The sequence below is a fragment of the Sapajus apella genome, unplaced genomic scaffold (genome assembly GCF_009761245.1).
Source record: "Sapajus apella isolate SASKATOON/1434 unplaced genomic scaffold, GSC_monkey_1.0 scaffold7, whole genome shotgun sequence".
Taxonomy (NCBI): Eukaryota; Metazoa; Chordata; class Mammalia; order Primates; family Cebidae; genus Sapajus; species Sapajus apella.
In genome coordinates, this window is record NW_022436947.1 from 32,945,227 (window position 1) to 32,959,795 (window position 14,569).

The 14,569-nt window shown below is 40.9% G+C and overlaps 1 protein-coding gene and 1 long non-coding RNA gene across 3 annotated transcripts in view; one reads left to right on the forward strand and one right to left on the reverse strand.

The window, feature by feature from the left end:
- Positions 1-14,569, forward strand: part of LAMB1 (laminin subunit beta 1) — a 94,935-nt gene that overhangs the window by 76,563 nt on the left and 3,803 nt on the right. For both annotated transcript variants that reach the window (XM_032276303.1, XM_032276302.1), the window contains 4 exons: positions 9,778-9,981; positions 10,636-10,780; positions 12,872-13,079; positions 13,281-13,422. In XM_032276303.1, coding sequence (XP_032132194.1) covers positions 9,778-9,981; positions 10,636-10,780; positions 12,872-13,079; positions 13,281-13,422 — 699 coding nt within the window. The remainder of the gene's footprint in view (positions 1-9,777; positions 9,982-10,635; positions 10,781-12,871; positions 13,080-13,280; positions 13,423-14,569) is intronic.
- LOC116550323 lies at positions 784-9,778 on the reverse strand. Its single transcript, XR_004268336.1, has 2 exons — positions 9,130-9,778; positions 784-1,910 (listed from the first exon to the last, which is right to left on the reverse strand). It is a non-coding gene; the product is annotated as an uncharacterized LOC116550323 (long non-coding RNA).

The following is a 14,569-nucleotide window of genomic DNA, read 5'->3' on the forward strand; positions in this document are numbered from 1 at the left end:
CTCTCTCTCTCTCTCTCTCTCTCTCTCTCTCTCTCTCTCTCTCTCTCTCTCTCTCTTACTTTTTTAAAGAGATGGAGTCTTGCTATGTTGCTCAGGCTGGGCTCAAACTCCTAGGCTGAAGCGATCCTCCCACCTCACCCACCTGAGCAGCTAAGAAGACAGGCATGTGCCACCACACCCAGCTTGGACATTTTAGTTTGTTCTGATTTGACGTACAAAACCCATCTTGGTGTAGGAATTCAGAATCATTCTAGGAGTTTCTATTAAAAATTAAAGGGAGCAAAAGAATTTTTTCATGGTTACTAGGTATGATGTTCCTTTGTTCCATTAACTTTATCTGGTGAAGTTAAACCCTGAAACCAGCCTAGAAAGTAGATTCGTTTCCCAGAAGCTTTTAAAAAGTAACTCTGGAGCAAAATGAAACTGAGTTGTGAGTTTAATGAAAATCAGGCAGAATGCCTGAAAAAAGTCCAAGTGAGCCTATTTCTTCCTCTTCCTTCTTGTTTTTCAAGGAAGGATACCTATCTGAGATAATTTGGAGGGCATTTTTTATAGACTAAGGTTTCTGTTCTCTTAACCTAGAGACACAGAGAAAGTTAAAGATGGAAGGTACAAGGAGCAGAGTTCAAACTTCATGACACATGTCTTAGTGATGGTTCCTCCCTCCTCATCCTCACTTTCTCTGAAATAGAGTCTGTATTTTATTGTGACTAATTTTATTAATGCCTGCTTAGTTTCATATTATCTTCTGAAACTTTATAGCAACAAGTGGAAATAGGGAGTAAAAAATCTCCTGTCATCATTTATTAAAAAGAAAAATAAAAGATGAAGAAGAAAAATGAAAACTTAGAGCAATGTGTAAATTGCAGCTAATAGTAGGCAAAGTTTGTTAGGCATGAAATGCCAGTTCTCTCAATCTTTCCTTTCAGTATTGATTCCTTCTTTACAAATTGTAGTTTAAAAAAAAAAATCAGTCATCACAAACAAGTTCTCTGTGATTTACAAGCAGCAGCTAGGCATGCTAAAGGATTTTTGTCTTGTACGGCAGGCATCTCTGTGGGCAGTGGGGGTGGTGGGGTGTGAGCAGTTGGTGGGGTTCCGGGCTCCTCTGGTGTTTCAAATGTGTGCCTTTCCCTATGCTTGTTTTTCCACCTGGTAAACTACCTAGGGATTAGCAGCTTCTTCAGTTCTCTTATGTGTTTTTGTTATTGATCCTATGAGAATTCTTCAAGTTCTTTACTGCCATTTTGAGATTTTTGTCCTTTTGTGTTTTTCAAGTACTTCCAGTTCTGTATTTTTGTGCATATTTAGCTAGAGCCATGCTGTTTGTTTTCCATGTCTGTTGAAACAAAACAAATCTTGTACGTGTGCTGTCAGCTTGTTTTCAGAAAGCAACCCTGAGGTTTTACACTTCTGTTTTTAAGACTCATGTTGTTCTACAGCATGCAGAGTAAACTTTGTTTTCTGGAGCTTTTTGGGTTTTTGTCAGCCAGATAAATGGAAGACTATTTTAGTCGTAATTTGAGGTATAACAGGATTATAATTATCTTAAAATTATTAGGCTAAAGAGTTGATTGTATTTACTTTAAAACTACTTTTTTATACTTTAAAACAATATTTGTCTTGTTTGGGAATATTCTGTTAACTGCTTTTCACTACATTAAATCTTTGGCCTCTTTTCAGTATGAACATTTTCCACAAAATAGCTCTAAATGCAATTTTCTTCCTGCTGAGCCTTTTCCATCATATAGCACACTTGTAGTATGATGTCTCAATCTGCATTTGTATGCCATGACCAAGTGGTGGTCTTTGAGATGTTCTGGTAAATAAGAAAGGAGGACCCTATGCATGTGTGATGGCAGTGGGGAGTGATAATTTGGAAAAGCTTCATCTATCTTTGTTCCTTTGTACTGCTTTTTTTTTTTTAACTGCATTTTAGGTTTTGGAGTACATGTGAAGAACGTGCAAGATTGTTGCATAGGTACACACATGGCAGTGTGATTTGCTGCCTTCCTCCCCTTCACCTGTATCTGGCATTTCTCCCCATGCTATCTCTCCCCACCTACCCACCCCCATCCCTCCGCCATTTCCCCCCAACAGACCCCAGTGTGTAGTGCTCCCCTCCCTGTGTCCATGTGTTCTCATTGTTCAACACCTATGAGTGAGAACATGCGGTGTTTGATTTTCTGCTCTTGTGTCAGTTTGCTGAGAATGATGGTTTCCAGGTTCATCCGTGTCCCTACAAAGGACACGAACTCATCATTTTTGATGGCTGCATAATATTCCATGGTGTATATGTACCACATTTTCCCTGTCCAGTCTATCATGGATGGGCATTTGGGTTGGTTCCAGGTCTTTCCTATTGTAAACAGTGCTGCAATGAACATTCGTGTGCATGTGTCCTTATAGTAGAACGATTTATAATCCTTTGGATATATACCCAGTAATGGGATTGCTGGGTCAAATGGAATTTCTATTTCTAGGTCCTTAAGGAATCGCCACACTGTCTTCCACAATGGTTGAACTAATTTACACTCTCACCAACAGTGTAAAAGTGTTACTATTTCTCCACATCCTCTCCAGCATCTGTTGTCTCCAGATTTTTTAATGATTGCCATTCTAACCGGTGTGAGATGGTATCTCAATGTAGTTTTGATTTGCATTGCTCTAATGACCAGTGATGATGAGCATTTTTTCATATGTTTGTTGGCCTCACATATGTCTTCTTTTTTTTTTTTTTTTTTGAGACGGAGTTTCGCTCTCGTTACCCAGGCTGGAGTGCAATGGCGCGATCTCGGCTCACCGCAACCTCCGTCTCCTGGGTTCAGGCAATTCTCCTGCCTCAGCCTCCTGAGTAGCTGGGATTACAGGCACGCGCCACCATGCCCAGCTAATTTTTTGTAGTTTTAGTAGAGACAGGGTTTCACCATGTTGACCAGGATGGTCTCGATCTCTTGACCTGGTGATCCACCCGCCTCGGCCTCCCAAAGTGCTGGGATTACAGGCTTGAGCCACCGCGCCCGGCCCATGTCTTCTTTTGTAAAGTGTCTGTTCATATCCTTCGCCCACTTTTGAATGGGCTTGTTTTTTTCTTGTAGAACTGTTTTAGTTCTTTGTAAATTCTGGATATCAGCCCTTTGTCAGATGGGTAAACTGCAAAAATTTTTTCCCATTCTGTTGCTTGCCGATTCACTCTAATGACTGTTTCTTTTGCCGTGCAGAAGCTGTGGAGTTTGATTAGGTCCCATTTGTCTATTTTGGCTTTTGTTGCCAATGCTTTTGGTGTTTTGGTCATGAAGTCCTTGCCTACGCCTATGTCCTGAATGGTTTTGCCTAGATTTTCTTCTAGGGTTTTTATGGTGTTAGGTCTTATGTTTAAGTCTTTAATCCATCTGGAGTTAATTTTAGTGTAAAGCGTCAGGAAGGGGTCCAGTTTCTGCTTTCTGCACATGGCTAGCCAGTTTTCCCAACACCATTTATTAAACAGGGAATCCTTTCCCCATTGCTTTTTTCAGGTTTGTCAAAGATTGGATGGTTGTAGATATTTTGTGTTGCCTCTGAGGCCTCTGTTCTGTTCCATTGGTCTATATCTCTGTTTTGGTACCAGTACCATGCTGTTTTGATTACTGTAGCCTTGTGGTATAGTTTGAAGTCGGTAGTGTGATGCCTCCTGCTTTGTTCTTTTTGCTTAGAATTGACTTGGCTATGCGGGCTCTCTTTTGGTTCCATATGAAGTTTAAGGTGGTTTTTTCCAGCTCTGTGAAGAAGGTCATTGGTAGCTTGATGGGAATAGCGTTGAATCTGTAAATTACTTTGGGCAGTATGGCCATTTTCATGACATTGATTCTTCCTAACCATGAGGATGGAATATTTCTCCATCTGTGTCCTCTCTTATTTCGTTGAGCAGTGGTTTGTAGTTCTCCTTGAAGAGGTCCTTTACGTTCCTTGTTAGTTGTATTCCTAGGTATTTTATTCTCTTTGTAGCAATTGTGAATGGCAGTTCGTTCTTGATTTGGCTCTCTTTAAGTCTGTTATTGATGTATAGGAATGCTTGTGATTTTTTCACGTTTATTTTGTATCCTGAGACTTTGCTGAAGTTGCTTATCAGTTTAAGGAGATTTTGGGCTGAGACAATGGGGTCTTCTAGATATACAATCATGTCGTCTGCAGATAGAGACAATTTGACTTCCTCCTTTCCTATTTGAATACCCTTTATTTCTTTTTCTTGCCTGATTGCTCTGGCTAGAACTTCTAGCACTATATTGAACAGGAGTGGTGAGAGAGGGCATCCTTGTCTAGTGCCAGATTTCAAAGGGAATGCTTCCAGTTTTTGCCCATTCAGTATGATATTGGCTGTTGGTTTGTCATAAATAGCTTTTATTATTTTGAGATACGTTCCATTGATACCTAGCTTATTGAGTGTTTTTAGCATAAAGGGCTGTTGAATTTTGTTAAAGGCCTTCTCTGCATCAATTGAGATAATCATGTGGTTTTTGTCTTTGGTTCTGTTTATGTGGTGAATTATGTTTATAGACTTGCATATGTTGAACCAGCCTTGCATCCCTGGGATGAAGCCTACTTGATCACGGTGGATAAGCTTTTTGATGTACTGTTGCAATTGGCTTGCCAGTATTTTATTGAAGATTTTTGCATCTATGTTCATCATGGATGTTGGCCTGAAGCTTTCTTTTCTTGTTGAGTCTCTGCTGGGTTTTGGTATCAGGACAATGTTTGTCTCATAAAATGATTTGGGAAGGATTCCCTCTTTTTGGATTATTTGGAATACTTTCAGAAGGAATGGTACCAGCTCCTCTTTGTATGTCTGGTAGAATTCGGCTGTGAACCCATCTGGACCTGGACTTTTTTTGGGTGGTAGGCTCTTAATTGCTGCCTCAACTTCAGACCTTGTTATTGGTCTTTTCAGGGTTTCAATTTCTTCCTGTTTTAGGCTTGGGAGGAGGCAAGTGTCCAGGAATTTATCCATTTCTTCCAGGTTTACTAGTTTATGTGCATAGAGTTGTTTGTAATAATCTCTGATGATGGTTTGAATTTCTGTGGAATCTGTGGTGATATCCCCTTTATCGTTTTTTATTGCATCAATTTGGTTATTCTCTCTTTTCTTTTTTATTAATCTGGCTAGTGGTCTATTTTGCTGATCTTTTCGAAAAACCAGCTCCTGGATTTATTGATTTTTTTTGAAGGGTTTTTTGTGTCTCTATCTCCTTCAGTTCTGCTCTGATCTTAGGTATTGTCTTCTGCTAGGTTTTGAGTTTTTTTTTATCTTGCTCCTCTAGCTCTTTCAATTTTGATGCTAGGGTTTCAATTTTAGATCTCTTCTTGCTTCTAATGTGGGCACTTATTGCTATATATTTTCCGCTAGAGGCTGCTTTAAATGTGTTTCAGAGATTCTGGTATGTTGTGTCTTTGTTCTCGTTGGTTTCAAAGAACATCTTTATTTCTGCCTTCATTTCATTGTTTATCCAGTCAACATTCAAGAGCCAGTTGTTCAGTTTCCATGAAGCTGTGTGGTTCTGAGTTAGTTTCTGCATTCTGAGTTCTAACTCGATTGCACTGTGGTCTGAGAGACTGTTTGTTGTGATTTCCGTTCTTTTGCATTTGCTGAGGAGTGATTTATTTCCAATTATGTGGTCAATTTTAGAGTAAGTGTGATGTGGTGCTGAGAAGAATGTATATTTTGTGGATTTGGGGTGGAGAGTTCTGTAAATGTCTATTAGGTTTGCTTGTTCCAGGTCTGAGTTCAGGTCCTGGATATCATTGTTAATTTTTTGTCTGGTTGATCTGTCTAATATTGACAATGGGGTGTTAAAGTCTCCCACTATTATTGTGTGGGAGTCTAAGTCTCTTTGTAAGTCATTAAGAACTTGCCTTATGTATCTCGGTGCTCCTGTATTTGGTGCATATATATTTAGGATCGTTAACTCTTCTTCTTGCATTGATCCTTTTATGTAATGCCCTTTTTTGTCTCTTTTGATTTTTGTTGCTTTAAAGTCTATTTTTCAGAGATGAGAATTGCAACTCCTGTTTTTTTTTGCCCTCCATTTGCTTGGTAAATCTTTCTCCATCCCTTTATTTTGAGCCTTTGTGTATCCTTGCATGTGAGATGGGTTTCCTGGATACAGCACACCGATGGGTTTTGGCTTTTTTTTTTTTTTTTGTTTTTTTTTTAGACGGAGTTTCACTCTCGTTACCCAGGCTGGAGTGCAATGGCGCGATCTCGGCTCACCACAACCTCCGCCTCCTGGGTTCAGGCAATTCTCCTGCCTCAGCCTCCTGAGTAGCTGGGATTACAGGCACGCGCCACCATGCCCAGCTAATGTTTTGTATTTTTAGTAGAGACAGGGTTTCACCATGTTGACCAGGATGGTCTCGATCTCTTGACCTCGTGATCCACCCGCCTCGGCCTCCCAAAGTGCTGGGATTACAGGCTTGAGCCACCGCGCCCGGCCCGGGTTTTGGCTTTTTATCTAATTTGCCAGTCTGTGTCTTTTGATTGGGGCATTTAATCCATTTACATTTAGGAATAATATTGTTATGTGTGAATTTGATACTGCCATTTTGATGCTAGCTTGCTGTTTTGTTCGTTAGTTGATGCAGATTCTTGATTGTGTTGATGCTCTTTATCACTTGGTATGTTTTTGTAGTGGCTGGTACTGGTTGTTCCTTTATATGTGTAGAGCCTCTTTCAGGAGCTCTTGTAAAGCAGGTCTGGTGGTGATGAAATCTCTGAGTACTTGCATGTTCACAAAGGATTTTATTTTTCCTTCACTTATGAAGCTTAGTTTGGCTGGATAGTAGATTCTGGGTTGAAAGTTCTTTTCTTTAAGGATGTTGAATATTGGCCCCCACTCTCTTCTGGCTGGTAGGGTTTCTGCTGAGAGATCCACTATGAGTCTGATGGGCTTCCCTTTGTGGGTAACCCGACCTTTCTCTCCGGCTGCCTTTAGCATTTTCTCCTTCATTTCAACCCTGGTGAATCTGACGATTATGTGCCTTGGGGTTGCTCTTCTTGACGAATATCTTTGTGGTGTTCTCTGTATTTCCTGGACTTGAATGTTTGCCTGCCTTGCTAGGTTGGGGAAGTTTTCCTGGATAATATCCTGAAGAGTATTTTCCAGCTTGGATTCATTCTCTTCGTCACATTCAGGTACACCTATCAAACGTAGATTAGGTCTTTTCATATAGTCCCACATTTCTTGGAGACTTTGTTCATTCCTTTTTACCCTTTTGTCTCTATTCTTGCCTTCTCGTTTTATTTCATTGAGTTGATCTTCAACCGCTGATATCCTTTCTTCTGCTTGGTCAATTCTGCTTGGTCAAAACTTGTGCACGCTTCACAAAGTTTCGTGTTGTTTTTTCAGCTCCATCAATTCACTTATATTCGTCTCTATGTTGTCCATTCTTGTTAGCATTTCGTCAAATCTTTTTTCAAGGTTCTTAGTTTCTTTGCATTGGGTTAGAACATGTTCTTTTAGCTCACTGTAGTTTCTTATTACCCACCTTCTGAAGTCTGATTCTGTCATTTCATCACACTCCTCCTCCATCCAGCCTTGTTCCCTTGCTGGTGAGGAGTTGTGATCCCTTTTAGGAGGAGAGGTGTTCTGGTTTCGGGTGTTTTCATCCTTTTTGCGCTGGTTTCTTCCCATCTTTGTGGGTTTATCCACCTGTTGTCTTTGTAGTTACTTTCAGATTGGGTGTCTGAGTGAACTTCCAGTTTGTGGATGCTGAAGTTACTTCTTTTTCTTAGCTTTCCTTTCAACAGTCTGGCCCCTCTGCTGTAGGACTGCTGAGGTCCACTCCAGGCCCTGCTTGCCGGGGGATCACCTGCAGCAGCTGCAGAACAGTAAGGGTTGCTACCAGTTTCCTCTTCTGCTATCTTTGTCCCAGAAGGATGCCTGCCAAATGTCAGTCTGTTCTCTCCTTTATGAGGTGACTCTTTGGATATATGGGGGTCAGGGAGCTGCTTAAAGAGACAGTCTGTCCTTTATTGGAGCTCAAGTGCTGAGCTGTGAGCTCCGTTGTTGATTGAGTTGCTGGGCAGGTACGTTTAGGTCTGCTGCAGCAGAACTCATAAACTCCCTTTTTTCTTTCTTTTTTCCCCAGGTGCTCTGTCCCAGGGAGTTAGGGCTTTATTTATGAGTTTCCGTTATGCTGCTGCCTTTTTTTTTTTTTTCTTTCAGGGCTGCTCTGCCCAGCGAGGAGGCAGCCTAGTCACTGTCTGCCTGCAGAGGCTTTGCTGAGCTGCTGTGGGCTCCGCCCAGCTGCCATGTGATCTTCCCTGCAGTCCTGTTCATATGGGTGTAGTTAGAACTGCCTTGGCAATGGTGGCCCACCTCTGTTATGGCGGACTCTCTCTGTAGTGGCAGGTTGCCTAGGCAGTGGAAGGTTGCCTCGGCAGTGGCGGGCTGCCTCAGCAATGGTCAGACTGCCTCCATAGTGGTGGAGTGTCTCAGTAATGGTGGACGCACCTCCCCCACAGAGCCGGACAGTCCCGGGTTCAGCTGTGCTTGCTGTGAAACTCTCAACCCAGACCGTTTTCAATTACGGTTTTTGTGTGTGGGGGAGTGTGTAGGGGGGGTGGGGAGGGAGGGTGGGGGCGTGGGGAGGGAGGGTGGGACCAGCCGAGCCTGATCACCTGGCTCCCCGAGTCTTTTTTGTTTTTTTTTGTTGTTGTTGAATGGTCGACTCTCTCCCAGTGTTCCAGTCGCCTGTTGAAAAGGCGCTGGGATCTCCTGAGCTGTGACTCACTGAGCCAGCTGAAACAGCGGTGCTGAGATTCCTCGTGGTTTTTTTGCCTAGGAATCTCCTGGCCTGGCTCGCTATTTCAGATGAATGGGCGACTCTGCCGTCTCAGGACTCCATTCACCAGCTAAGAGGGCACCTGGACCAGTGTCTTTTGTATGGAGAACCGCTGCACCAGGGCACAGGCAAAGCAGCCACATGGGCCGAAACAGCCGCGCTGGCGACCCGTGGGGCTCCTCTGCCTGTGAATCTCCTGGTCTATGGGCAATAAAAATCCATCTGGAAATGTGACATCCACTCACCCTCTGCACTTTCACTGGGAGCTGAAATCCTGAGCTGTTCCTAGTCGGCCATCTTCCCCGGATCAACTGTACTGTTTCCTTTAAAATGTGGAATGTTTTCCCACTTCCCCTGTTCGAATCCCACCAGCCAACAAACCCTTCTTCAGCTACAACTAGAGCATTCCTCTGCAGTCTCTTCTTTGTTACTTTCTTATATAGTGACTACAGCTGACCTATTCTTGGCTATTGTATGTGGAGTGATCCTGTCCTAACTAGATGAAAGGTTACTAAAAGGCTAGGTAATAGGCCTTTTATGTCACCATATTCACCAAAGGAGTTAACATGATGCTGGCCCCAAAGATGGTTCACAATATTTTTTTAAATCCAACTGGTTAGAAAAAAAAAGGAAAGCATTCCTTGTCCCTTGCACTGGCAGAATTCAACTTGATATAGCAGATTTTTGCATACTGGGCAGAGCTCATAGAGTATTTTAACTCATTTGGGCAGAAGTTATGATGAGGAGTTGTAAACTTCCATGGTTTCCTTGGAAATAAGTAGATTAGCTTATTCCTAAACTCTTCGCCCCTCTCTCCATTTTCTCCCAAACACTGTTTTCAAGTACCCTTGCTGAGGACCACCTACATGTTCTCTGTGGCCACCCAGGCCCTGCACAGCTGTTTTGCTGCAGCAGATTTCACTATCTGAATCACTGTTCCTGATCCTTGGCTTGTTGCAGACCTGTGGAACACCCCCAGGGGCCTCCTGTTCTGAGAGTGAATGTGGCGGGCCAAACTGCAGAACTGACGAAGGAGAGAAGAAGTGTGGGGGGCCTGGCTGTGGTGGTCTGGTCACTGTTGCACACAACGCCTGGCAGAAAGCCATGGACTTGGACCAAGATGTCTTGAGTGCCCTGGCTGAAGTGGAACAACTCTCCAAGATGGTAATTCAGTCGATGGCCTCAGTTTGTGTTACGTTTGTCTGTTTGCTTTCACCTGTGAGGATCTGAAGGGGAGAAATCAATTCTAAATGTTAACTGAAATGAAAAGGGCTTACCAGAATGAAATAGGAAGATTCTTGTTTCGGTGAGTTCAGAAAGATAGGGAGAGATTTTCTTCACAAAGAATCTGCTTTCTCCTCACCAGAGGAGAATAACACATGCTTTAGAGCAAGAAGTTCAAATCTTACACTGGAGGATAATAATGAGATAACCATGTTACTTATCTGACTCGGGGGTTATAAATACATCTAGCTGTACTACAAAAATTCTGTATTAAGCAACTGAGCATTTGTTCTTCAAAAGTGACACACACTTTTTATGTGGACACCAGAGAAAAAGACTGCAGACTATATTATAGGCCAGGAGTTAAAAACATTGTAATACTAGTTCTAGTTACATAAGAATACTGTACAGGAATCTCTATACTGAATACTTTGTGAGAATAAAATACTTTATTGAATGGGAGAAAGTTATTTCCCAGACACATGATTTCAAGTACATAGTTGTTCAACATCATTTTTTGGGCCATTTCCAATATTCTGGTCTTCTTTAGAAAGAGTGGAAGTCTTCCATGGGTAATTTATTCTTCATATTCAGGTCTCTGAAGCAAAACTCAGGGCAGATGAGGCAAAACAGAGTGCTGAAGACATTCTGTTGAAGACAAATGCAACCAAAGAAAAAATGGACAAGAGCAATGAGGATCTGAGAAATCTAATCAAGCAAATCAGAAACTTTTTGACCCGTAAGAAGTTTTTTCATTTTACTTTCAGACATTTCCTTCTATGTGATTCTTTGTGTACATTTTAGATAAAATGTATAGTTTTAGTCAGGGTAGTAAGTGACATTTCCAAATAAGAAAAACATCTGGCCAGGCGCGGGGGCTCACGCCTGTAATCCCAGCACTTTGGGAGGCCAAGGCAGGTGGATCACAAGGTTAGAAGTTAAAGACCAGCCTGGTCAAGATGGTGAAACCCTGTCTCAACTAAAAATACAAAAATTAGCTGGGTGTGGTGGCAGGTGCCTATAATCCGAGTTACTTGGGAGACTGAGGCAGGAGAATTGCTTGAACCTGGGAGAAGGAGGTAGCAGTGAGCCGAGATTGCAGCACTGCACTCCACCCTGGGTGACAGGGCAAAATCAGTTACAACCAAAAAAAAAAAAAAAAAAAAAAAAACCCATATATTAAGAAATGTTTTGATGTCATAAACTTACATATGTGTATCAAATAACCTTTTCCATTGTTATGCAGATACAGACACACCTGATGGGATACTCAGCCAATCAAAAGTCAAATACTTAGTGAAAACTGAATTTGGAATTTGTTAGAGATTACATACAGTGTCATTAGAACTTTAAAGAAGTGGAGTCTGTTATTTTGGCATTGCCCCAAAAGCTTTGTGATGCTATTATTTACAGGATATTATAGCTTTAGTTAGTTAAGTCTTGGTAGTCACAGTTAAAGTGTTACCAGTAAAGATGGTTTTGGCTGGAAATTACAGAAAACTCTCTAGTGAAATGGATTTAATCAAAAAGGATGTTTATTATCTCACATCTTACTAAGACATCCAGTAGCGGGATAGCTTCTTGTGTCTGCAACCCATATACTTTTCATCTTTCTACTGTACCATCATGGGCATATCAGCTTCATTCTCAAGCTAGCTCCTTATGGTTCCAAGGTAGCTGCCAAAGTTCCAGACTTCACATAGAGACAAATAATAATAATGGAAGAAGAGACCACGTATTCTTGTAGCTTTTTAAAAAGGAGGAAGTCTTACTTCCCTAGAAGTGTTTAAGCAGTCATCCTCAAATCTCACTGGCCAGAAAAAAGTCACAGGCTAATGCATAAATGTCACTGGAAAATGGAGATGTGATTACAGTAATTGGCAAACCAATAAAGATTTAATGCTGGGTTGGTAATTTTACCTAAGAGGCAGGTACCTAAAAAAAAAAAAAAAAAAAAGTATTCTGTTAACAAGAAAAGAGTCATGGCTAATAAGGAGTGAACACTATTTGCTAAGGATACCTTAGGTAATATTCCATGGAAGCCATCATTCAAATATATATTTTATTTGAATAAATCCTCTGGGGTCTATTTTTATGTTCAACAGTTTAAAACATACACAAGCAAAGCTTGAAAGTAAATGATGTGACATATTCGAATTTTAACTTGATAAACTTTTTTTTCACCACCTTCTACACTTTACATTGGAACTCCTTAACTTCACTTCCAACCCATTATCATGGTTCTCCTGCTTCTGTAATTTTCTCCCTTTTATAATTTCCTGAATCTAATTTGTAAGAAATATTAGATCTCTTGCTTAAAAATATATATATATATCAGATCTCTATATTTGCATTTACAAGTTTCCAAACTATTAGTCCAACCTCAAAAGATTTCATTGCCTTTAAGTCCCACCTTTAAACCCTGGCCCCCCTCTGTGGTTTTCCACAATCTTCAGATTCACTCTGCTGGACTTTCCTGCAACATGTCTGCCCTTCCTGTCTCCGCTCCCCCACCCCCCGCCCCCAGAACTGTCCTTTCTTCTTTCATATTCTATTATCCCTATGTGATCAGCTCCTCTTCTTCCACGAAGTTTTCCCTCACTAGCCTAAAACCAATTCTAGTATTCAGTTGTCTGCAGTGACTTTTTTGTGTGTGTAGGTCTCATCTCTCCCTGAACCCCAAGACATTATAAACTCTTAAGCAGGAAGTCAGTGTCCCTTGGTGTATAACCCCACCGTGCTAGTCCATAGTAGATGACCATTAAATGGTTGAATGAATGAACCATCTATTCTTTTCACCTCTTTTTGGGTACATCTTTGCTTTTCACAGAGGACAGTGCTGATTTGGACAGCATTGAAGCAGTTGCTAATGAAGTACTGAAAATGGAAATGCCTAGCACCCCACAGCAGTTACAGAACTTGACAGAAGATATACGTGAACGAGTTGAAAGCCTTTCTCAAGTAGAGGTTATTCTACAGCAGAGTGCTGCTGACATTGCCAGAGCTGAGATGTTGTTAGAAGAAGCTAAAAGAGCAAGGTATCTAAAGCCATGGCATCTAAGGGGCTTATTTTGTGTATCTAGCATGGAGTAAAAAGTAATTATTTAACCAATGAAACTTCTAAGGAAGACCTATGTGAGTCTCTCTGGGTCATTTCAGGAAGGCTCGTCTTTAAAGAAAAGTGTTCTTTTCTGAGAATACTTTTTTCATGTCTAACAATGTATTATTATTTTACTCAGCAAAAGTGCAACGGATGTTAAAGTCACTGCAGATATGGTAAAGGAAGCTCTGGAAGAAGCAGAAAAGGCCCAGGTTGCAGCAGAGAAGGCAATTAAACAAGCAGATGAAGACATTCAAGGAACCCAGAACCTGCTAACTTCGGTAAGCATACACAGTCATTACAAACATATTACAATCATCATACGTATGGGAAATACCTATATATACACCTTTATCAGAAAAGTGCATTTGTTATCTATGAACAAAAATTCTTACAACTCAACATTAGAGGATTCCTTTAATTTTAATAAATCTAAACTCCCTTTGCATGGATGCTAAAAGTAAGTAGAGATAAAAAGACTCTGAAGACACTGGGCCATTATATCTCATCTCATTTTCTCCTCCACAAAGTCTGAGAAAGAATAAAAACTCCTGTTCTTGGGCAGGCACAATGGCTCACACCTATAATCTCAGCATTTTGGGAAGCTGAGGTGGATCATTTGAGGTCACTAGTTCAAGACCAACCTGGCCACATAGCAAGACCCCTTCTCTACTAAAAATACAAAAATTAGCTGAGCATGGTGGTGCATGCCTGTACTCCCAGCTACTTGGGAGGCTGAGGCAGGAGAACTGTTTGAACCCAGGAGGTAGAGGCTGTAGTGAGCTGAGATCATACCACTGCACTCCAGCCTGGGCAACAGACTCAAAAAAATATAAACATTCCTATTCATTAAGGAAACAGCATGTACTCTGTTCAGTAGTATGAAGTATAATCATAATTTCAAATTCCAGTTTTAGAAAACTGTCTTGATGTTATAAAGCAGCCCTAAAGCAACTTACATGGTTAAGTCTCAAGATTTTGGTGGTTTTGAAAACTACTGGAGAACAGTAACATGCCTCCAATACCCAATTCTAGAGGAACCTAATAGACAGCTCATAGCTAAACAATCTGTTCTGTTTAGATTGCATGGAAAACTTAATGATTTTTATGATGAACTTACTGCAACTACCAGATATTAAAAGTACTCACTAAGAAAATAAATTTTCATAGGAATCTAGTGCTTTGCTCTAAAAATCCTGTTTCCGTCTTAAAAGAAGTAATGTAAACGTAATTCTGTTTCATTCTTTAGTTTCTCAAGGAGATTTTCTTTCCAATTTTATGAGTTTTTGTCAGCCTTCTCAGGCCAATCTCCATGTCTTTAAAACCTGGGAAGATGAATTTTCAACATGCTTTTCTTACCATTAGTTGGTAAAAACCTGTCTTTCCCTATTCTATTGCTGTCAGTTACATGAAGGCCAATAATTTTTC